Source organism: Temnothorax americanus, unplaced genomic scaffold (assembly GCF_048541705.1).
Source record: "Temnothorax americanus isolate GAGA-0224 unplaced genomic scaffold, ASM4854170v1 Scaffold26, whole genome shotgun sequence".
Classification (NCBI taxonomy): domain Eukaryota; kingdom Metazoa; phylum Arthropoda; class Insecta; order Hymenoptera; family Formicidae; genus Temnothorax; species Temnothorax americanus.
Window position 1 is genome coordinate 270,600 of NW_027509401.1, and position 24,795 is coordinate 295,394.

The window sequence follows — 24,795 nt, forward strand, 5'->3', positions numbered from 1 at the left end:
GTACGCACCTCTCCCCACCTCATCCACGGCCCTTTTACAAGAGGGGGGAGGGGGCGGGAAAGACAAAGTCCGCAAAATCCCAACGCAGGGATAGACGCAAAGAGTAACGCAGTATATCGGTAACGAAAAGTAAAAACAACGCAGGAGTTATGGGCCAGGCAGCGAACGGAGCCCCAAAGTACGCGTCTCTCCCCACCCCATCCACGGCCCATCCACAAGAGGTGGGGAGGGAGCGGGAGAGACAAAATCCGCAAAATTCGAACGCAAGGATAGACGCAAAGAGTAACGCAGTATATCGGTAACGCAGAGTAAACAACAACGCAGGATCCCCAACCACATGCGGTCAAGCAAGTCCATCCAGCGCTTTCTGTTGTCGCCTTCACTCATCTTCCTCTTTTCTTCGGAGCATGCGTTCCGCGAACGTAGAGAAGGCGTTCCACGCCTCACGAGAGTCGCAGATGACGGCAATAAAAGTGGCCAGTGAGAGATCCGGTCCTACGGCTGCAATTAATTCTTCGCGCTCAGCACCCCAGAAATTGCACTCAATTAACGTATGTTCCGCCGTGTCCACCGCCAGGTTGCAGTAGCGGCAGACAGGGGTCTCCTCCTTTTTTATTCTAAAAAGGTATGAACCAAGTTAAGAGCTGGGTTGTACGGAATGTTAAGAATCCCGTTCGCCGGTTAATCCAGTTGTCAAAATTAGGAATGATGGCTTCTCTCGTACGTTTTCCAGGTAGTAGGTCGTTGCGGATATGAGTGGCCCACTGTCCCCTCAGAACTAGCCACTCCTCGTCCCGAAATTCAGAGAAGGCATTAGTGTAGTATTCCCCGGAATCCTTCAAGGCTCTGAGTCGCAGATACACGCGGCGAAGGTAGGCTGCATATAAGTGAATGGGTGGAACTCGAGCAAGCAGCGTGGCAGCCTCGTACGATACTGTGCGATACGCCATCACCGTGCGCAACGCGGTGAGATGCATCGCACGACAGAGCACCCTCTGTTGGTTTCCGGAGGCCATTAACTCCTCACTCCATATCGGAGCCGCGTATAGTACAATAGAGGTAATAACAGAGTAATATAATCTTCTCTTGGCCTCGATGGGGCCACGCAAGTTTGGGAGAATCCCGTAAAAAGCACCACTTTCTCTAGTCACCTTACAAGCTACGTAATTAAAGTGGACGCAAAAATTACAACGTTTGTCTATATACACGCCAAGGTATTTCATACTACTCTTAAGTCTGACTCTAAAACTCTCAACTTTGATATGGGCGTCCCGCGGACAGCGGCCAAAGAAAATGGCCTCTGATTTAGGCCAAGAGATTTTCAGGTCTAACGAGCGGACGTTCAAAAAAATGCGATCCAAACAGTCTAGGATCATCTCGCATACCTCGTCATAAGTGTCACCGACAACAACCAATAACGTGTCATCGGCGTAACAAATAAGATGACAATTTTCGTAGATAATAGTCCGCAAGACAGCATCGAAAGCAAGGTTCCAGAGAAGGGGGCCCAGCACCGAGCTTTGCGGGACCCTTCTATTCACCCTCCGAGTACGACGCGGATATTAATCCAATTCGCCTCAATCTACCCTAAGTTATTTGATCGATAGAGTATCATTAAAGGAAGATTGTTATTTAATTTGGCGAGGATCGGTGAAGGGATTACCGATTTCTGCTTAAAAAGTGTATAAGATCATGTAATTTTATATTGAGTATTATTAAAAGACAGTTGTTATTGACATAATATGATACATTATAAAAATATAAAAGTGTCCCAAAAGAGTGGTCGAGTAACGACTCGAAATTTTACAACCATATTGTTACTTCGCAAAAGCAGCGACAATCGTTGTATTTCGAAATTTGGACGCGCTTCCGCGCGTTCCGTTAATGCTTCATCGAATGAGAGTCTATATGTACTTCGGTAGATATGCATCAATCAATTGGCAGTAATTGGCTTATATAAAATGTGTCTGGATAGAATAATGGACATATGTATTATATTATCTCGATGATTCCCATACGCCGGATTGAGCATTGCGTTTATAAATTTATAAAATTTCTCCTAAGAGCCGTTCTGATCCGAGTAAGCAAAAGTCCACATACAAAAATCCACATACGAAATTGCAACACCATGGATTTAAAAGCACTTTGATATTCTTATTTAAGATAGCAGATACAATGAAAGAATCTATGGAGAGATTTGAATATATTCTGTCTAGTCTTAGAAGCTAGTGTCGATATAGGTTTCTGTTTAACAATGCTAAACTGGTAATAATTTCTGCTCCGGTGTCAGTCTTCAAGGATAATACAACCTGTCTTGTATTTAAATGTAAATCAGGTACATTGAATTTCCTCGATTTTATCGGCACTGCTATATTTTGCGAATCCATATCAGTAGTTTCATTCTTCTCTGTAGGTACTTGCACGTCGTCATCAATAAAACACGATAATACCTAGAACATTGATATAATTTAGAACTGTTGAAAATATATACGAATATGTTATACATTCTTTGTTGAGTTACCTTATTCCGTATGTTATAAAGTTGATTGAGCCGGGATAAAGAGAAATGTAAATGTATGAAATTCGTCGGTCGTCCCATTTCAATGAAAAACTGGCGGTTTTTGTCTAGAATCATTTCAGATTTTATTGTTGCAAAAGAAGGTGGAATACCCGTGTCTGGATGTGGATCTCCATGCTTTGTTTCTATCATATAAATTTTGAAATCCTTCTCGCTCGGTATTGCGTTTAGATTTTGTGCATCGCCGAGCACTAGCTGTTATTGTTATATCGAAACGAGATATCTATAAAATTCCGCAACAATATTAATTAAAATAAAATATTTGATAATATGCCACATTAATATTAAATGACGTATTAATTTTTTGTAAGTAAGATGGTATAATACGTACTTGTATCTTTTTATATAAATATGTTGCTGAGAGAATATGTTATCTTTCCGCAATTTACTAAAAATTCAAACGGTGGAAGTATTATAGTTTCAACCATGAGCCTTCCCTACAAGAAAAAAAATCATTACTTTTAATATAAATTCTGAATTAAATCATAAAACGCTGTTATATGATAACTTACAAATTGTATTGTATTGTGGAATGCATGCTGGACATTTCAAAATCGACACCACTATCTTTTGTGAAGTCGATATCTGAATTATCTGACGTTTGTTTCAGCCAGAAATTTGCATTTTAATAAGTATTTCAGAAATGTAACCGTTCGTAGACAACGTAGAATCAAGCAGCAATTTTTTCTAGATGTTAGAGTATCACAAAGTTAGTTTCACAAGATAAATAGATAAACGATATTCTTAATTTAAACATGACAGATTTTAAGTACAATGATTATGAATAATTATCTTACCTTCTGAGGTTTGTAACCACTTTATACTACTAAACTCTTTTCACTTTCATTACAAACGTAGTTATTCAGAGTTCTTCAAACACGTCTAACAGCTCTCAATAGCATTCAGTGGGTAATTGAGCTAATTCTCTCCAAATTTCTGTTCCAATACAGATAGGCATTTACTGAACTGACCATTTAAAATCTGAGAAGGAGCAGAGCAGAACGGAGAAAAGAAGAGTAATTGAGAAAGAAGTTCAGACAACGACATTCAGATAGTGTTAGTGGGCGCTTACTTATTTCGCGCATGCGCACTCCATTTTAGACAACAAGAAATCATATATACTGTGTCCATACACACATACCGACATTTTTTAAAATAGCGATTTTTCGACGTTTTAGAACATAAGGAACAAGGAACACATTAACATCAAAAACTAAAAAAACATTTTTTTCGGTCTTTTCTACCCTTATTTCATATATAATTCATTAACATTAACATTTGGTTGATTAGATCTAGTTTTATATGCCATCAAAAGTCCTTATACGAAGTTTATAAAAACAAAGCTTCCTCTATACTATGAGTAAGCAAAAATACATATTTATATTTACAAACGTATTTTTAATGTTGCAATATCTCATACAGCACAAAATGTTTACCGAACTAGTTTACCAAATTAATAGTAATGACTTTATTTATTAGTAATGACTGTAGTGCATCTTACATTGGACAAACAAAACGTTACCTACAGACGCGCGTTAACGACATAAAGAAAGACGATTGCAAGCATTCCGTTGTCAGCAAACACCGGGTTTCCCATGGCCATGATTTTAAATGGTTCGAGATTGAGATATTACACATGGAAAAAAATACAATAAAAGAGAAATCGCGGAAATGCTTCTGATAAAAAAATAGCTAGATACCATTAATCTCCAAAATGACACTGAGAACTTAAATCCCATTTACGATAACGTTATCTCGAGCATATAAGAGTTTGTATTCCGCGGTCGTGTTCTCTGACAACCTTCGTTTATTTTCTCTAATTTGAAACATATACGATACTCGTCAGTCTGTACTTGACTTCCATTGTACGAACATGTCGTGTGGCTACGTAGAGACGATATTCCAAGTTCGATACTTTCACGCAATTTTCGCAAGTGCGTTATGCGATATGGAATGGTGCCGTCGTTGGACATTCTCTGTGTAAAAAACCGCTCTTTTTTTACTTTTTACGTTTTTACTGAGACATCATACTTATTCTTTATAAATCTCTAGCGTTGCGCATATGGTGTTTCGGTCAAAATTTTATGAGCACTAGACTGAGAATGTGTCGGCGATGGTTCTCTATCCCTCATCAGGTATTTCGAATTTTGTTCCGCCCTTTTGATTTTACACGGACTAAATAAAAATTAATTTATGTTACTCGTGTTTTATTAAATATTGACAATGTTATTAACCTCATGCTATATATTTTTTTTAGATTACTTGATAAGGACCCAAAGCCTGGGTCGAAACGTCGTGTAACTATATGTATTGATTGCCAATTTGTTGTCAAAGGAAATATATTTGGTTAATATTTTCTTAAATATTTAAAATATATCAATCAATTAATCATCTTTATTTCTCTCCCCTTCCGGGATTGGGAACGTTTTTTCAAGTAAAAACGTTCCCAAAAATCTTTACACGCAAACCTATTACATTACATTATACATTCAATCATTTCCCTTCCCCTCCTCTTTCATCCGGCGCTTCTTCGCTTTCGCCCGGCTCTTTCCCTCCTTGCGTTCGGCGCCATCCTTCCTTCTTTCACTGTCCTTACTTTTTCTTCCTATCATCTTCATTCTCGCCCGACTCCAACAACAGACTCTCCTCCATCCTTTTCGTAATCTCGTCCTTCTCAGTCCTCTTGCCACTCCTGCTTTCCTTTTCTCTCCTTTCTTTTCTTCTTTCTTTCTCCTCTCTTTCTCTTACCCTCGTCTCCACCGATTTATCCTCGTCCATTTTCACCCATAATCTACTCCCTTCCTTTCTCCTTGCCTCCAAAACCTTCCACATTCCTCCTCACTCCCCATCTTTACTAAGATCGTCATCCAGTCCCCTCGCTGTCCTATCACACTTACCTCTTTTACCTCCACTTTCACCTTTAATCCATCCGCAAACAATTCCTTCACCTTCTCTCAATTTGATTCCTATCCTTCCCATCTCTCCTTCTCAATCCTTATTATCACATTCTTCCTTCTTTTCTCGTTGTCGCTCCTCTCAAGCTCCTCCGTCCACCACTTCCTCTTACCATCAGTCTTACCTTTACTTTCTTCACTATCATTTCTCTTTCTTTTGCCCCCGCTCTGTTCCAGCCTATCCACCTTTCTTTTCAATCTCTCTACCTCCTCCTTCCTCTACTCTCCACCTCTCCGGCGAGAAATGACCCATCGAATCGACGTCAAATTGACGTCAAAAATGTATATCAAAAAGTAATTGAAATATTCATCGATTTTGATTAATTTATGGCACAACTTTTGATGACTTTTCGACTCAGAATAAATCGATTTCGACTCGATATTGATTATTATTTCCTCACTTCAGATATAGGCCGATTCACCGTCTCCGATTAACATAACCCTCTGATTAAACTCTTCGGTTTTTTCTAAAGGGGGAGATCCATAGACTTGCAAGTTGCGAGAAGAAGACGGATGAATTGATGAGGGGGATTATTTAAAAATGGGAAAATATCTCTTGGAGATTGAGGAAAGGTTTCCTCAATGTATTTGACTAAATAAGAGGCTTTACTACAGTACAATCCGCAATAAAATATTACATGATTAATATTTTGCATTGGGTTGCCGCAAGACTAATGCGATCGGCTATTGACAAAGAACGAGACGTCTGTCATAGCGTGAACATAAAGTAAAGCATACATAGAAAAACTTAAGACGTAAAAGACTGTAAGTCCGTATCTATAACAGCTGTAGTAAGCTGTAGTAAGCCTCAAACTGTAAGAAATTGACCAATCACAGTCGATTATTCTCCTCACATTCGCCTGTAATTGGTCAATTTCTTACGGCTTGAGGCTTACTACATCTATTGTAGATACGGACTAATGCTAGGTCTACAATGCGAGTCGTAAAGTCGTGAGTCGTAAAAATTGATTAATCACAATCGAATTTGAGGAGAATAATCGACTGTGATTGGTCAATTCTTACGACTCACGACTTTACGACTCGCATTGTAGACCTAGCATAAAATATATAGCCTTTCGCGACTTACGTTATTCTCTATCTTATTTTAGCCTATAACCTGCCTTCCGAAGTTCCGATCACAAACTTATATTTAATTGCAGCACTGCTGTTTGGCGCCGTCGGTGCTCAATGAAATATTCAAGTCATTGCTCGGTTGCCGGGTTGTTTGCGCACGCGCAGCAAATGGCGGCTCATACATATAACGCAAGTAATAAAAAGCTGTGTTCAACAGAGAAAACTACTTTGCAATTGTTGTAAAATTTGTGAATGTGATTGGTATACGCTTTTAATTTTGGTCGAAACTAAGAGTAATACACCAATCAAATTCACGAATTTTACAACTGCAGTTGCAAAGCAGCTTTCTGCTGAATACACACAATTATAATTAATATAATGCCTGTATATAGGTGCCTATAGGTATATAAAAACTTTTTTATTTTTTGTTTTTAATATTTATTTTTAATTATTTAATTTTTGTATTTAATTTAATTATGTTTAAAAAGTAATGGCAAACACGGCAGGTTTGTCTAATAAAATTCTTAGATATTAGGTGAGCAACAAAAAGACAAATCTTCAATTTTGTCTTTATTATGTGTAGTTATCTTTACAAAAAAAAATATGTTGACGTGAAAGAAATTGAGAGTAACTAAAAAGTTTTTACATTAGTTGAAATAAAAGCAAACCAAATCAGTAATCTGTCCTGAAAAGATAGAATAGAAAATAAATGAACTAAAATAAAAAACCAGATCTTCCAGGACGGAATTAAGATGTCTGGATTACTGATTGAAAATTTGAGTCCGAATGTTTACTGAAACGTAATACCGATTATGAAAAAAAAAAGAAAAAAAATGAAAAGAGAGGGGGCGGCCTCTGCATTAATGTCTATAAGATCGGTTCTTGGGCTAGAATTTTCAAGTCAGAGCCATAAAAATGAAAGTAATTTTCAGATCTCAAGACGAATTTAAACTCTAGCAGAGGCCCTTGTACTTTTTTGACTAATCTCTGTCTTCAAATATGGCGTCCCAATGAGAATCTCTTAAGAGCCCCGCCCGCTGGACTCCTTGCCTCGATCCTCCCTATCGGACGCTAGCTGCCGCAGCTCTCCCTTTCCTGGCGGTGAGCTCTCCCTGGTGATCCGACTTTCGCTCGGTTGGTCTCCAGAACACGCGCCGCAACGATCAATCCGTCAAGAAAAAAATAACGGACTCGACACGTTCGAAGAAACGCAAGCAATTCAGGTAATTTCGGTCGAATATTATTACGCCCGAACATGAGCTGAGCTGGTGCTACCCCCGTAATCGCATGCGGTGTTTCTCGATATGCCAATAAATACTTATACAACTCGTTCTTCCAAGTCAGCCCTTCCGCTTGCGCGATGCAAAGTCTCTTCAGAATGGATCTGTTTTGGCGTTCCACTTCACCGTTCGCCTGTGGCCAAAGTGGTGTCGTGAACCGATGGTGTATTCCATATTCACGAAGGAACCTCTTAAAAGTTCTTATCCCGGAACGACCCGCCATTGTCACTAATCAAAACCTTGGGGATCCCAAAACGAGCAAAAATTACCTGCAGTCGAAACATGAGATCCTCTGCGCCCATGGTCTGTGTGATCTCCACTTCGTAATAGCGACTGTAATAGTCTACGATCACTAGCAAATAGTGCCTTGACGGCAGCGGACCTAAATAATCTATTGAAACTTGTTCCCACGGTTTCTTTGGCAAGTCGCTCCTCGTCATAAGCTCCGGAGGCTCTGGTAGCGCAGTGATCTGGCAACCGTGACACGTTTTCACCCACCGTTCGGCATCTTTATTCATCGTTTTTCACCAGACTTTCGATCGTAATCGTTGTTTCGTGCCGACGATGCCCAAGTGTCCTTCATGTGCTAACTCCAGCATCCTTTGCTGTAACACTTTTGGTATGACGATCCGGGTTTCCCTCACAATAACCCCATTAATGTTACTAAACTCCTCCTTTATCAGCTCGTATTTCTTCATTTCAGGTGTCCAAACAGCCGTCTCGATGCATTTCCAAAGTTCTTGCAGCTCTATGTCCTCTTCTGTTGCTTCCTTCGAGACAGTGAGTCGGCGATGTTCGATTTCCCACTTTTGTACACCACTCGAAATTTATATTAAATTTATACAGCTTTCAATTTTCGCACATGGCTTCGATCTTGGGCTAAATATTGTTTCAAGCGGTTTGTGATCCGTATATAGTTCAAAATCCTTCCCGTACAAGTACCAATGTTCACATGCCCAAACCAGAGCTATCGCTTCCTTTTCAGTTTGCGAATACCTCCTTTCTACGTCACTCAAGGTCCTGCTTGCGTAACAAATTGCGCATGGCCTTTTTTCTGTATTTGGATAAGCAACACGTCAATTTTTCTGTTTTCTCCAATACCAAAAATCTAGTCCCTCTCCCGGATGCTGAATGCGTAGTGATCGTCCGATGAATTTTCCTCACTGCTCGTACTACTCTCTTCCACTTGTCAAACTTTTTTCCGATCAGTTTTCCGCTCTTTCTTAACCACCTTTTCCATCTTTGTTTTACACACAATTTTGAAATGTCCTTCCTTCCCGCATCTTTCGCAAGTACTCGTGCGGGCTGGGCAGCTTTTATTTTTAGCAAAATGCCCGGTATAGTTACATCGAAAACATCTAGCGTCTGTTTCACCTACCCTGTTTTTATTTGTGCGTCTTCCGTAATTCTTGCTGCGTCCTTTTACCTGGTTCACCTTCTCTGTTTTATTTTCTTCCAACGTCATGGCTTGAGCTTGTCTGTGTGACATTTCCCACAACCTCGCGATTTCTACTGTTTTCTGGAATGTCAGCGCGGTTCCTTTTTTCAGTAACTAGCGGCGTAAATCGTTTGAGTTGCATTTTTCTATAATCTGGTCCCGAATCATTTCGTTCTTTCTATCTCCAAATTCACAATTTTCTGCTTGCTGTTGCAATCGTATCACATAATGATCAATCGTTTCATTCGCTTGTTGCGCTAAGCAGCGGAAACTATGCCGCTCATATGGTACATTAATTTGCGGTGAAAAATGTGCTTCTAGCGTTGTTTCCGTTACGTCATAGATGTCTCTACCTTGCGGCACTACCACATCCAGCGCGTAATACACATCTTGCACTTCGGGACCCGCTAGATGCAACAAAAATGCCTGCTTACGTTCGCTCGTGAGAGCTGCTTGCGTTTGTATGAATAATTCAAACGCCCGCATCCACTTCTTCCAGCGTACTCCCACAGTTGCGCTTTCTTCATTTACCGAAAACTTTTCTAATTCACGTCTTGAAGTCGAGCTCATTTTAATTGTTTTCTTCCCCACTTGTGCTAATTGTACCTCGGCGTGTTCCTCTTTCTTTGAGATTACTTCCAGTTCACCTCGTCGCCAATGTAATCTTTATATTTAACGTCGTAATCGAAGATTTAATAATTTCACGCTAGTATTTCTGTATTGTTCTCGCCATCTTTATTCTACCTCCTCATGCCAACCTCTACATCATACAGCGCCAACCTTAGAATACTACAAGTGTCAACCTTAGAATACTACAGTGCCATCTCCTCCATCGCCAGGGTCTACCAACCTGCTCCTTTGCCGGTCCTCTCCGCCGGTAGTACCTCAATCTTCCACCTTATTGACTCATCCTTGCTCCTTATCTACCAGCACCCGGCCTCTTCACCTCCTCTCCCCCCCGTCACACCCGATCATATCCTCTGAAATACCGCTCCTCCACATCACCATACCTGCTGCATGTGCCTTCCCGCTTTCTTTTCCTTTCCTTTCACCTCTGTTCTTTCCCGTCCTGATTCTTGCTCCTCTCTCTGCGTCTTCTCTTCAAAGTCACCGTCAACTTAACATCTTTCTCAGCCCTCCTCATCTCCAACAAATTTCTAAATATTTGAAATATATTTTTGAAATATTAATTAAAATCTACATATATTTATTGATTTATAATATCTCGTTCAAAAATATTTAAAAAGTATTTTAAATTTATTATTGGTTTTATAATCTTTTTTCAAATATTTTTGAAATATTATGAAATATTTTTATTTAAGAAAGATGCATGGTAGCCCATCTCCGTGCTATTTGCAACGACACCGCTAGGCGGCGCATAATGGTAAGACTAACTCGTAAGTAAATTTCAGTTGAGCGCTAATATAAGCAGGTCACTGGCAAAGCAAAATCATGACATCCGCGAAACATATCTTTGCCAGCTACAATGATATAGATACACAAAATAAAATTTTTTAAAGTAAGATGTAAAGATTTATCTATATTTTTCAAATATTAAACAATCTTTTTCAAACGTAAAATAATTATTGCTGATTGGGTTTGTTTAGGAACTGAGTATCAAATCTCTTATTTAAATGAAAGAAAAGAACGATGCCTTAATTGCTTAATGAATCAATTATATTTTATTTTGGCAGAATCTCATAGAATACCAACATTCGTTGCACGGGTAAGGAAAACCGCCAAAAACCTTACCGGTATTCATAAAATAAAAGTACAATGCTTATATCACTTTATAATAAAGTTAAGTAAGAGCACAATATAATAAAGTCATGAAAATATGCAAGAACATGAATCATATAAAAATAAGTCAGCAAATAATTATATACATATAATGCCATTGATGATTGAAGTTTCGTTTATTCTGTCTTATCAGGTATATTCTCTTTTGGAATGGAATTCTTAGAAAGGAAAAGTGACTCTCTTTTATTCGTCTGATTACTGAGTTGAATTACTATTTCAGCTGAACACATTTACTAAGTATATAATATCTGAAAAGAAAAATCATGTTATAATAGTATGTCGTACTTCAATCATTATTGACCGAGATAAACTTATAAGTAAATTCTAAACTCTAATCGCAAATTATTACTGAATATACGCAGAAACACACGTAAGAAAGAAAGTAATCATAATTACTAATAATTGAATCATGGGAATATATTATTACTGAATATACACAGAAAGACACGTAAGAAAGAAAGTAAAGTAATCATAATTACTGATAATTGAATAAAAGGAGTATAGTTTTCTCGAACAGAGAAATTTAGACAGTATTTGTTATTTTGATTACCCGAAAATAATATTTATGTTGACTTTAGTCACGCTTCGAACACGTTATATGTATCATGCTTAGAATTCGTTATGTATTATAATTTTAACACGGTATATATCAAGCTTCGAACATGCAATGTATCATATAGATAGAAAACACACAATCGTATTATATTTACTCATCTTATAGAGAATTCACAAAGGAATTGAGATAAGTATCTCGCTCAGAATACGCAATTTAGCACAATTTTAACATGTCATTTATAAAGCTCAAATCACGCAATGTTTTCACGTTTCCGATATACTGTTTGCCACGCGTCGAACATATTACGCGTTATACGGATTGAAGAAGTACAAATAGTCTTATATTTACGAGAGTTCACAAAGGAACTGAGACATATTTACTCGTCTTCTAGAAAGTTTACAAAGGAACTGACAATGAGATCTCGAATTAGGCCTTTCGATTGTATTACTTTATGCGCGCCACAATTGTATTACTTTATGCGCGCCACGAGATGCAATCGTGAAAATATCACAATATTCTCAATAACCAATATCCGATGATTAGGCTTTTGTATAGCCTGAATATAATGTAAACCCAAGAACGGTTTTACCACAATGATAAGGTTACCTCGCAATTAGCCACAATAGGCTTGTTCCAGAATAGAATCTCTGGAATATTCTCCTAAAAAATATACTTATCAAGTATGGCAACATCGCGATTAATCCTCATCCTTCCAGAATTATCTCTCAAGGGATTAATGGCTGCCCTCGTCCGTGCTGACTGAATTCCTTCGTTCCTTTTTCTTTTCTCAGCAGTCAGAAAGTCAGGATACAAGGTTTTGTCTTTCCACAATAAAGATGTAGCTGGATATAACAGCTCTGCTTCCTCAGAAGCCGTGATATTATAATTCTACGATTATCGAAAAGTAGCGTATCTACGCAATATCAGAGATGCTCACTGGTTGAGCGACCGCAAGAGAGAATGACGACGTGATCGTCGTTGTTTGCGCGGTAAGGTTAGGGAACGCCTGCGCATCAGCGATGCGCACGAATATAGAAAAAAAACACGACTCATGCGTTACATCAGACGGATGCCTCGCAGCGCGACAACAGCAGAAACGCTGCCCGATAGATAGCGAGCTTACGGGAGGTCGATAACAAATAAATCTATCCATTGATTTCTCTCTTCTCATGGCTTTGTTTTACCTTAGGTAGCTCTGCCCGTCCTTACCCTCAATTCGAATAAATATTAGATTCTGAACAGGGTTAAACATATTTTATTTTCTGAAGCAATACTTTTAAAAGATTTTGCAAATATTATTGAATATATTTAATTGCAATAATTGCAATTTTTTAAAAATAATTTTGAAAATATTTTTTTGACGTGATCTGGCGGACATAGAAACATTTTAAAAATATTTTTGTAAATTATTTTAATATCTTCCTAAAAAATATTTAAAAAATATTTTGTGCTGTATGGGATATATTATAAATTTATTGCGTATTATCATACATTTAGAGTATGTGTTTATGCAATATTAATTAAATATAATTATAGGTAAATAATACTCTAAATATTGTTTTACGGTTTGAAAAGGAATTAAGCTTTGAATACAAGAAAATAATAAAAGCACACATACGTATACACATATTCACTCGTTTTTTTCTGTTCTCATACTTTCTTTATAAAAAGAAATAAGTAAAAAACACGATATGTGATAGTGACATGTGCAAAAAAAAGATGACGACATTATTGATATCTTTGAAAGGAGAAAAAGCGAAAATAAAAAAAGTATAGAAACAGGAAAAGGGGTGAATTAATATGTGTACATGTACATGCTTTTATTATTTTCCTGTATTCAAAACTTAATTCTTTTTCAAACCATAAAACAAAATTTAGAATTAATATTGCGTAAACATACTCTAAACCTGTGATAAATACGCAATAAATTTATAATATACTAGCTGGTTACCCGGGTCACGCCGGGAGTCGTTTTTCTTCAAACGACTTCACTTGTATTTCAATATTTTTAATAAAAAAAGCCTTTATCAAGCAATTGCATATCAAGCAATTGCAAAAAATCTTTTATATTAATTTACAAAAAATCTTTTATATCCTTGAAAAATTAGTTAAATTTTTGAACCAATTTTTAAAAAAATAAATTGTTATCGAAAAATAATACACATCGTGGCAATTAAACCTAACCTTGAAAAAGTAATAAAAATTTCAAACCGGTTTTAACTAAATCGATAAATCGATAGTTTAATGTAAAAGCATTCCCCGGAAAATTTTACCCTTGTTTTATAATTCTTTAAGATTCGGGCAATTATTTCCCGAAAAATTAAAAAAATTAGAAAAATCGGTTTCTAGAAAATTGGTAACAAAAAACTATACACATGATGGCACTTTCCGGAAAATTCTACCCCTATTTCATATATACCACTTTAAAAGAGGTGTGAGTTGGCGATTTGTGCGAGCGAAAAGCGAAGTGCGAGTGTGAGAGATAGAGCGAGTGAGAGAGCGTGGCGAGTGAGAGGTGAGCTCGGTGAGGGAAAGGGAAGGTGTGAGAGTGGAGGCAGCGCGGAGAAAAAGGGAGGAGAGTCCGTGGAGGCGAAGGAGAATTGGGAAGGTTGAGGTTAGAGAGACGAGCGTAGAGGGGGAAGGATAGAGAGCGCGAGAGTGAAAGGCTAGGGAATTCTGGGGGTTGCGGGATAACGCCGAGAAGTAGTATGGCCGTAGAGTAGAGGATAAATGGCGCATTTTGCGGATAGGTTTGGGAAAGAGAGACGCGGAAGTACGGGGAATCTAGATGAGCTTTCCAAGAGGAAAGGGAGTATAGACGAGATGTTTAAGAGGAAGAGGGATAAAATAGAGAAGGAAGAGGGCGCAGGGGGGGAAGAGGACAAAGACTTCTCGAAGAGAAGCAACAAAACGGTGAGAACGCCACCAGGGGGGGCAGGGGGGAGGATATGGATGTAAAGGGGTTGTTGAGAGGAATAAGGGAGGAGATGAGGGAGGGGTTAAGAGGAGTGAGAGAGGAGATAAGAGAGGTGGCGAAGGGGCAAAAGGAGGCAATGATGGAAGAAGTAAAGAAGATAAAAAGCGAATTGAAAGAGAGAGAGGAGATGTGGAGAAGGGAGAGAGGAGAGCTCCAGAAAAGAATAGAGGACATGGAACGAAAGCTGGAGGGAATGCAGATGGAGGTAAAAGGAGGAGGTCTTGGGGGAGGAAGAGGTAGAGAGGAAAGCGGAGGAGGGCCGAGGGAGGAGGGGAGGGGAGAGGCTGATTGGAAGGAGAGGGTGGAAAGGCTGGAAAGGAGGTACGAAGTAAAGGAGAGGGGAGAAAGGAGAAGAAACATTCTGATAAAAGGAGTGAAGGAAGATGCGGGAGGAATAAAGGGGGGAGTGGCGGAGGTGATGAAAAAGTTAGGCGTGGAGGTGAAGATAGAGGAGATTAGAAAAATAGAGGCGGGGAAAAGAGAGAAAGGGGGTATGGCAGTGGTGAAAGTGGGAAGTGAAGAAAAAAAGGCGAAAATAATGAGAAATAAGTGGAAACTGAGAGGCGAAAATACGTGGATAGACGAAGACTTGACATGGGAGGAAAGAAGGATAAAATGGAAGATAAACCAAGTGGCATGGAAGGCAAGAGGAGAGGGTAAAAAGGTACGGATAGGGATGGGAAGGGTATGGATAGAGGGGGAATGGTGGGTGTGGGATGAGGTTAGAGGTGTGCTTAGGAATGGCAGAGAGAGGTGCTGGGAGGAAGGGCAAGGGAAAGGAAAAGAAGGTGAAAGAGAGGAAGAGCAAAGGAATGGGGAATAGAGGAGGGAGAGGGAACGGGTAGGGGGGAAGAAAGAGGAGCAGAAATTGAGAAGGATAAGAGAGAGGAACTGGGTGGAAGAGTGGGAGAGGAAGAGGGAGAGGAGGGAGAGAAAAGAGGGAGAGGGGGGGAAGTAGTATTTATAAGGTGGCCTTTTGGAATGTGGCGGGGCTAACAAATAAAGATAAAGAGTTTTGGAAAAGGCTGGAGGATTGGGACGTAATGGTGTTATGCGAAACGTGGGTGGACGGTAAGGGGTGGGAAAGGATAAAAGAAAAAATGCCAAAAGGCTACGTATGGGAAGTGCAGAGAGCAGGGAGGAAGAGCCGGAAGGGAAGGGCGATAGGAGGAATGATAGTAGGGGTGAGGGCAGGGATCAAGATGGAAAGAGAGAAGACGAAAAAAGATAAGGAAGGGATAGTATCGATAAAAGTGAAACTTGGAAAAGAGTGGTGGAGGGTAGTGGGAGTGTATATAAATAAGGATATGGACCGGAAGTTGGAAGACCTGAAAGAATGGGTGGAGGAGATTGAGAGGAGAGTGAGAGTGCTGATAGGAGGGGATTTTAACGCAAGGACCGGAAAGGAAGGAGGGTTCGTGGAAGAGGGAGAAGAAGAGATGGGGGAAGGAGAGAGGAGATCGAAGGATGGCAAAGTAAATGGGGAAGGAAAAAAGCTATGTAGATTCCTGGGGGAACGTGGGTGGGCGATTTTTAACGGAGGAATAAGAGGTGATGATGAAGGAGAATGGACGTATACAGGGGGAAGAGGGGAGTCGGTGATTGACTACGTGTTAGGGGACAGGAGGACAAGGGAAAGGGTAGAACGGGTGGTGGTAGAAGAGAAGGTCGATTCAGACCATCAGCCAGTGACGGCGTGGGTGGAAGGGTGGGAGGAAGATATGGATAAGGGGAAGGGGGGAAGGAGCGGAAGTGGGAGAGGAGACTGGTCAGAAGAGAGCAGGAAAAAATTTAGAGAGTTAATGGGGGACAGGCAAGCTCGAGGAGGGGGAGTGGAGGAAGAGTGGCAGGGGTTGAAGGGGAGAATAAGGGAGGTATTAAGGGAAGTGAATGGGAGGGGCAAAAAAAGCGGAGGAAAGGGCTGGTGGGATGAGGAATGTAGGGAGGGAAAAAAGAGAGTTAGCAACATGTTAAGGAAATGGAGAAGGGAAGGAGGAGAGGGGGACAGTTACAGCGAGGAAAAACAGCGATACAAGAAGCTATGTGAAAGGAAGAAAAAAAGAGAAGTGGAGAAATGGGAAGCGGAAGTAAAGGAGGTCAGGACGGAGGGGCAGGTATGGAAGGTGGTAAACAGGGAGAGAAAGAGGAGAAGGAGGGTGAATGAGGGAATTAGTATGCAAGAATGGGATGGGTACTTTAAAGAGCTGTTGGGAGGAGTGAATGGGAGGGTGGTGATGGGAACAAGAAGAGGGGAGAGGAGAGAGGAGGAGGAGGAGGAAGAGGAGATAAGGAGAGAAGAGGTGTGGGAGGTAGTGACGAAGCTTAGAGAGAGAAAAGCGTTGGGAAGTGATGGAATTCCAAATGAGGTTTGAAAGTTTGGAGGGGAGGTAGTGAAAGAATGGCTATGGGAAGTGTGCAATAGAGTGTGGAAAAGAGAGGGGTGGCCGGAAGATTGGAGGGAGGGAATTATAGTGCCTATAGGAAAAAAGGGGGAGGGGAAAAGAGTGGGGGACTACAGAGGGGTGACGTTAGCACAAACGACATACAAAGTGTATGCTGCCGTACTGGCGGAAAGGTTGAGGAAGGAGGTTGAAGAGAAGGGCTTGCTGCCACCGAGTCAGACAGGGTTTAGAAGAGGGGTTGGGACCACGGACAACATTTACGTACTGAATCACCTGATAAACAGGCAAGTAAATGGAAAGAAAGGGAAGATGGTGGTGATGTTCGTGGACTTAAAAGCAGCTTTTGACTCGGTGGACAGGAGGATTCTAGTGGAAGCCATGAGAAAAAGGGGAGTAAGGGAGGGCTTGGTGGAGAGGTGTAAAGAACTGCTGGGGGAGACGATATGCAGAGTAAGGATGGGGGAGGAGATGGGAGAGAGATTTTGGACAGGAAGGGGAGTCAGACAAGGGTGTCTGTTAAGTCCAATTCTGTTCACCTTGCTGCTGGCGGACATTGACGATGAACTGAAAAGAGGGGGCTGGGGTGGAATAAAGCTGGGAGGGAGAAAGATATATACACTGGCGTATGCAGATAATATAGCGATGTTGGCGGAGAATGAGGAAGATATGAAAGGAATGATAGGAAAATTGGAGGGGTATTTGGACAGAAAAGGATTGGTATTGAACAGTGAAAAAACGAAGATAATGAGATGCAGAAAAGAGGGAGGAAGATGGAAAAAGGTGAGTTGGAGGTGGAAGGGTAGGATAATAGAGGACGTGAGAAAATTCTGCTACTTGGGATATGTAGTAAAATGTAATGGGAGGCAGGATGAACATGTAAAAGAGAGGACGAGGAGAGGGGCGGCGTTGCTGGGACAAGTATGGGGGATCGGAAAGAGAAGGTTTGGTGGGGATTGGGGTAGGAGAATATGGTTGTTTGATAAGTTAATATGGACGGTGATAAGTTACGGAGTGGAAATATAGGGGTGGAGGGAAAGAGGGGAATTAGAGAAATTACAGGAAAAATATTTAAGGTGGGTGTTGGGAGTGGAAAGATGTATACCGGGATATATGATTAGGGAGGAGTTGCAAAGGGAGAAACTAAGAGGAAGGGCGGTTATGAGAGCATGGGGGTATGAGAAAAAATTATAGGAGGGAAAGGGAGGGGAGCTGGCAAGGGAGTGCTGGGAGGAGGTAAAGAGGAAGGCGAAAAAAGGGGTGAGCAGGGGGGGTGGGAGGAGGAGAGAAAAGAAGCGGCGGAGAGCAGGGGCTGGAAGATAGAGGAGGTGGAGGAGCTGAGGGAGGAGGGGATGTGGAGGGGGGAGGACGTGCTTGAGAGAGAAAAGAGAATGCAAAGAGAAGAGAGGTGGAAGGAGATAGGGGAGGCAAAATTTAACAAGTGGTATGGCATGATAAAAGGGGAGGGGATACCGGAGTACTTAAAAAAGAACTGGGGAGAAAATAGGTGGCAGAGGGTGGCTAGATACAGGCTGGGAGGTGGTATGAGGGGGGTGAAACATTGGATGGCAGAGGAGAGAAGAGTGTGCAGGGTGTGTGGAGGGGGGAAGGAGACGTGGGAACATGTGTGGGAAGATTGTGCAGATTGTGGGGGAGGGAGATCATGGCAGGAAGCGGTGGGGGTGGTATTGGGGGAAGAAGGGGAGGGGGAGAGATGGCTGAGGAAATTAGAGAGAGTAAGGGAGGGAGGGGGTTGATGGAGGGGAATGGGAGGTAGGGGAGGGGAGGAGTGAATGAGAGAAAGAAGAAGAGTGAGGAGTTTGTAAACGGAAACGGAAGTCCACAGAGATAGGGAACTTGCGAGCGTGTGTGTGTGTGTAAAGGTAGGCAGGACGATTAGTAAGTAAGGTTAAATGTAAGATAGGCTAAGGTAGGTTAAGTGAATGTAAAGGGTTGGGAACGTCCCTACAAAACGCCTTGCAACCCTGAGGGGAGTCAATAAATATATCTATTTTATATACCACTTTAAAATTTAGTCCATTAACAAATAAGTAGTTAAGCAAACATACATACACACCAATCCACAAAAATACTATAAATTAAAAAATATCACTTCTTTATCGACTGAAGTTCAATTCCGTCATATACAATTTTTTAAGATTCACTCAATTATTTCCTGAAAAATTGGAAAAGTTTTGTAACCGATTTCCAAAAAAATTGGTAACAAAAAATTATACACTTTATGGCACTCCCCGAGAAATTCTACCCCTGTTTTAAATACAATTCTTTAAGATTCGATCAATTATTTCCCGAGAAATTGAAAAATTTTGGATACCGGTTCCCAAAAAGATCGGTAACAAAAAATTATACACTTTATAGCATTCCCCGGAAAATTCTATTCTTGTTTTATATATATTTCTTTGAAATTCGGTCAATTATTTTCCGAAAAATTAAAAAAATTAAAGAACCAATTTCCAGAAAATTGGTAATAAAAAACTATACACTTCATAGCATTTTCCGAGAAATTCTACCCTTATTTTATATACTTTTGGCAAAAATTCTGTCTATTAATGTAGGAGAAGTTCGCGAACAAACAAACATACATACATTCATTTTTAGGTGTTCGATATAAAAATAACCACCCGAACAGGGGGGGTAGATTGGGTCAAACTGAAAAGAAAAGTCTCGTACTATTTTGTAAAATTCGCAATAGTTAACGAGTTATTAAATAAAACGTCTGAGCGAATGAGCGCACAAGGAGCGATAGAGGCGGGCTTCGGCGGCTGGCTGGACTGGCACGGTGCCCGGCGCGCGGCGAGCGGTAGGGGTCGATAGACGAGCAGCGAGCGGGGCGCGGCGCGGCGCGGCAAACGTCGAGCGACAGGTGTTATACACTGCGGCGAAAAAGTATTAGAGCCAGCCCATACTAAACCTACAATAATTCCTTCGCATAAACGGGATTTTTCTTTGCGTAAACGGGATTTTGTAGTAACTTACAATAATTTACTCCGCGTAAACGAGTGAATTATCGTAAGTTACTACAGAAGTAACGCGCTCGCGTAAACGTAGTAACAGATAGCACACGTATTGCATAGGCATTGCCGTAGCGTCTTATGGCTTAGATAATATTAATTAGTTTAGCTTGAATTATGTGTAATAGAAACATTTAATTTTAGTAAATTCAATTATTTTGCATGTCAAAGTTTACGAGGTTTACCACACAAACTTTACTTTAACTTTTGTTTATGTTAGAATAACTTTAATGGTGCGTGTCCACCTGCGAGTAAAACTCTCGAGAGTAGCTCTCGAGATTGATTCTCGCAAATGGACATATTCCTGGAGAGTACCTAACGGAGAATGAATCGCAGCTCTCGGCGAGCGAAACTTTTCAAGACCTACTCGCAAATAGACACGACGTTATTTTACTCTCGGTGATCAGCTCGCCAAGCTCGAACGCTGTTCGTATTTTGAGAGCTACATGTTGAGAGTAAAAACCGAGATGGCAAAAGTTTGTTCTTTTGATGACACAAAGGAACTTATTGCATAATGCGGAAATCATGAACCATTGTAGAATACTACTGTGACAGAAATATAAAAAAAATTTTTAATTTTTATGTTCTGCAAATAAAGTGCAAAAAATTCATAATTTAAAGAATTAGATAAAAATATTTTTAATACATTCTCTAATTACTTGGTCAATAATTAGTTACACTTTAGTTTTACATACTTTGCACGTTTTAGTTACAGCGCTGAAGTTAAATACATTTTTACATCGCGAATTAAGTACATTAAAAAAAAAAAAATTAAATATTTACATGTAAAAATCTAACATCAAGGTATTTTGCCAACTGAAAACTAAATAATAATATCGCACTATGTATTCTACTTCACAATTTGTAAGTCTGTAAAAACTTTTAATTGTTGGGAATCTTCAATCTTAAGCTTTCTAATTTAGAGCAGATCCGGCACCTGCGATCAATCCATTGTTTGACCCAGAAGGTCTTTTTGTTGTTATTTAACACCTATTTTCTTTTTAAAATAATGCTAGTCACTATAGTAGCCGCAAGTTTCTTCGTTTACGAGACATTATGATGTCACCACTCTCAGAGATCGACTAAAAAAGTACGTAAGTGGACGCGGTTTTGAGAGAACTCTCCGAAAGAATACTCTCTGGATTCTCACAAGATGCTCGCGAGAGTACAATGTCAGAAAAATTACTCTCAAATGGACAGTGCTAGAATCAATCTCGAGAGCTACTCTCGTGAGTTTTACTCGCAGGTAGACACGCACATTAAAACTCTCGAGAATATCTCTCGAGAGTTATTCTGACACTGTCCATTTGAGAGTAATTTTTCTGACATTGTATTCTCGCGAGCATCTCGCGAGAATCCGGAGAGTATTCTTTCGAAGAGTTCTCTCAAAACCGTATTCATTTACGTATTTTTTTAGTTGATGTCTGAAAGTGGTGAGATCATAATGTCGCGTAAACGAAAAAACTTGCGGCTGCTATAGTGGCTAACATTATTTTAAAAAAAGGGTGTTAAATAACAACAAAAAAACTTTCTGGGTCAAGCAATGGATTGATCGCAGGTGCCGGATCTGCTCTAAATTAGAGAGCTTAAGATTGAAGACTCCCAACAATTAAAAGTTTCTGCAGACTTATACAAGTTGTGAAGTGGAATACATAGTGCGATATTATTATTTAGTTTTTAGTTTGCAAAATACATTGATATTAGATTTTTATATGTAAATATTTATTTTCCTTTTTTTTTAATGTACTTAATTCGCGATGTAAAAATGTATTTAATTTCAGCACTGTAACCAAAACGTGCAAACTATGTAAAACTAAGTGTAACTAATATTATTGACCAAGTAATTAAAAAATGTATTAAAAATATTCTTACCTAATTCTTTTTAAGTTATAAATTTTTTTCGCATTTTATTCGCAGAACATAAAAATTTTAAATTTTTTTTATTTCTGTCACAGTAGTTATAAAGTATCGTTTTCCACAATAATTTATGATTTCCGTATTGTTCAATAAATTTCTTTGTGTAATCAAAGGAACAAACTTTTTCCATTTCAATTTTTACTCTCAACATGTAGCTTTCAAAATACGAACAGCGTTCGAGCTTGACGAGCTGATCTCCGAGAGTAAAATAACGTTGTGTCGATTTGCGAGTAGGTCTTGACAAGTTCGCTCGCCGAAAGTTGCGATTCATTCTCTGTTAGGTACTCTCCAGGAATATATCCATTTGCGAGAATCAATCTCGAGAGCTACTTTCGAGAGTTTTACTCGCAGGTGCACGCAGCATAAGACGTTCTATTTGTTAAAAAATAATTGTATTAAAAGAACTCAAAATAATATTTAATATCTACATGACATAAAATGTTAAGTTATCAGTTATCACGTTGACATAAATGTAACATATGAAAATATTAAGAAAATAATAACATAGTTGTTGTATGTGTATTTTACATTAAAGTAATAATTAAATTTTGGTAACACAAGGAAATTTTAACGTATACACACGATTTTTTGCTGTTGGTACGTGCCGCGTAACGCAACATTCTCGTACGTAATTTCTGTACGTAAGGCGTAAGATATACTATGGCAATGTACGTGCGCTGGCTCTTAGACTCTCGCCTTTTTCGATGGCAGGGAAATGATACGCTCTCATTTCCACACCACCTTGCGGTAGATAGCTTGGTGAGTTTTTTAAATAGTGGTTTCCCCGGTAGGCCTAATCCACTCTCATTATTTAATGCAAAAATTGTTCAAAGTGCCGTCCTCTTTCTCGTATGCAGAGTTCGGCTCTTCGTACAATATTGCGCGTCGCACGGTGTGCCATGTCTGGCGTAATAGTATCGAAGGCCGCAACAATAGCTTCACGTACCTCGTTTCTTCCACCTTTACGCCGCTGTTCGATTAGACTTTTTATATGACCCCATACAAAAAGTCTAATACATTTAAATCTGGGCCGATCAGGCGATTGGGCCACCACGACCCATCATACCTATCCGGAAAACGCGCGTCTAATATTTCGCGCATTTGACGACTAAAATGAGCCGGTTCTCCGTCGTGCTGAAAAATTAGCTGCGCCCGTACGCGAAGGGGCACATCCGCGAGAAGAACTGGCAATTTGTTGTCAATAAAATTGGCATAAATATTGCCAGTTAAACGCGGTGGGAGGAAATATGGACCGATCTGGAAATATGGAATAAAAATGTTTCTTCACTTAAACAACAAGAGAAAATTGCTTTCTTTCTATTATACTTTTACTTACCACTTGATTCCCGATTACTCCCGCCCATACGTTTATGGACCAGCGATATTGAAATCAAGTGGTAAGTACAAGTAGAAAGAAAGCAATTTTCTCTTGTTGTTTAAGTGAAGAAACATTTTATTCATTATTTCCAGATCGGTCCATAATTCCTCCCACCGCGTTTAACTGGCAATATTTATGCCAATTTTATTAAAAATTAATTGCCAGTTCTTCTCGCGGATGTGCCCCTTTGCGTACAGACGTAGCTAATTTTTCAGCACGACGGAACTTCGGCTCATTTTAGTCGTCAACTGCGCGAAATATTAAACGCGCGTTTTCCGGATAGGTGAATGAGTCGTGGTGGCCCAATCGCCTGATCGGCATGGTCGCCAGATTTAAATGTATTAGATTTTTTTGTATGGGGTCATATAAAAAGTCTAATCGAGCACCAGCGTAATGGTGGAGAAAACTAAGTACGTGAAGCTATTTTTTTGCGGCCTTCCATACTATTACGCCGGACATGGCGCACCGTGTGACGCGCAATATTGTACGAAGGGCCGAACTCTGCATACGAGAGAAAAGACGCCACTTTGAACAATTTTTGCATTAAATAATGAGAGTGTATTAGGTCTACCGGGAAAACCACTATAAAAAAAACACACCAAGCTATCTACCGCAAGGTGGAGTGGAAATGATAGCGTATCATTTTCCTGCCATCGAAAAGGCGAGAGGTTAAAAACCAGCGCACGTACATTGTCGTATCTTACGCCTTACGTACAGAAATTACGTACGAGAATGTTGCGTTACGCGGCACGTACGCAGCAACAAATCGTGTGTATACGTTAAAATTTTCTTGTGTTACCAAAATTTAATTATTTTACTTCAATGTAAAATACACATCATACAACAACTATGTTATTATTTTCTTAACATTTTCATATGTTACATTTATGTCAACGTGATAAAACTTAATATTTTATACGTATGTCATGTAAAAATTAAATATTATTTTGAGTTCTTTTAATACAATTATTTTTTAAAAAATAAAACGTCTTATGGTGCGTGTCCACCTGCGAGTAAAACTCTCGAGAGTAGCTTTCGAGATTGATTCTCGTAAATGGATATATTCCTGGAGAGTACCTAACAGAGAATGAATCGCAACTTTCGGCGAGCGAACTTGTCAAGACCTACTCGCAAATCGACACAACGTTATTTTACTCTCGGAGATCAGCTCGCCAAGCTCGAACGCTGTTCGTATTTTGAGAGCTACATGTTGAGAGTAAAAACCAAGATGGCAAAAGTTTGTTCTTTTGATGAAGTAGATTCGCAAATGCGTGTATGGCTTAACGAAGGTATAATACGACCGTCGTGTTCTGATTACGCTAGTCCCATAGTTTTGGTAAAAAAAAATGGCGCGACTAAAATTTGTGTGGACTACCGAAGACTTAATGAAAAGATAGTTAAAAACCGATATC

At 39.7% G+C, this 24,795-nt stretch overlaps 2 protein-coding genes, 1 long non-coding RNA gene and 1 pseudogene across 7 annotated transcripts in view; 2 read left to right on the forward strand and 2 right to left on the reverse strand.

The window, feature by feature from the left end:
- The window catches only part of Dpp10 (Dipeptidyl peptidase 10), a 299,169-nt gene that overhangs the window by 120,135 nt on the left and 154,239 nt on the right, over positions 1 to 24,795 (forward strand). The window lies entirely within an intron of this gene.
- LOC143899331 (uncharacterized) lies at positions 1,796 to 6,898 on the reverse strand. Of its 2 annotated transcripts, XR_013257453.1 has the most exons (4): positions 3,091 to 6,898; positions 2,910 to 3,015; positions 2,522 to 2,801; positions 1,796 to 2,450 (listed from the first exon to the last, which is right to left on the reverse strand). It is a non-coding gene; the product is annotated as an uncharacterized LOC143899331 (long non-coding RNA). The 2 variants fall into 2 exon arrangements; XR_013257452.1 differs by having other exon boundaries at positions 1,796 to 2,801.
- Positions 14,679 to 17,081, forward strand: LOC143899303 (uncharacterized). Its single transcript, XM_077409524.1, has one exon. It carries the CDS (start codon positions 15,701 to 15,703, stop codon positions 17,027 to 17,029), a length of 1,329 nt encoding a protein of 442 aa, XP_077265650.1. The 5' UTR covers positions 14,679 to 15,700; the 3' UTR covers positions 17,030 to 17,081.
- LOC143899304 (uncharacterized) lies at positions 22,817 to 23,704 on the reverse strand (annotated as a pseudogene).

Coding starts and splice junctions, on each gene's coding strand:
- LOC143899303 (XM_077409524.1), top strand. CDS start 15,701: ATGGTGTTATGCGAAACGTGGGTGGACGGTAAGGGGTGGGAAAGGATA.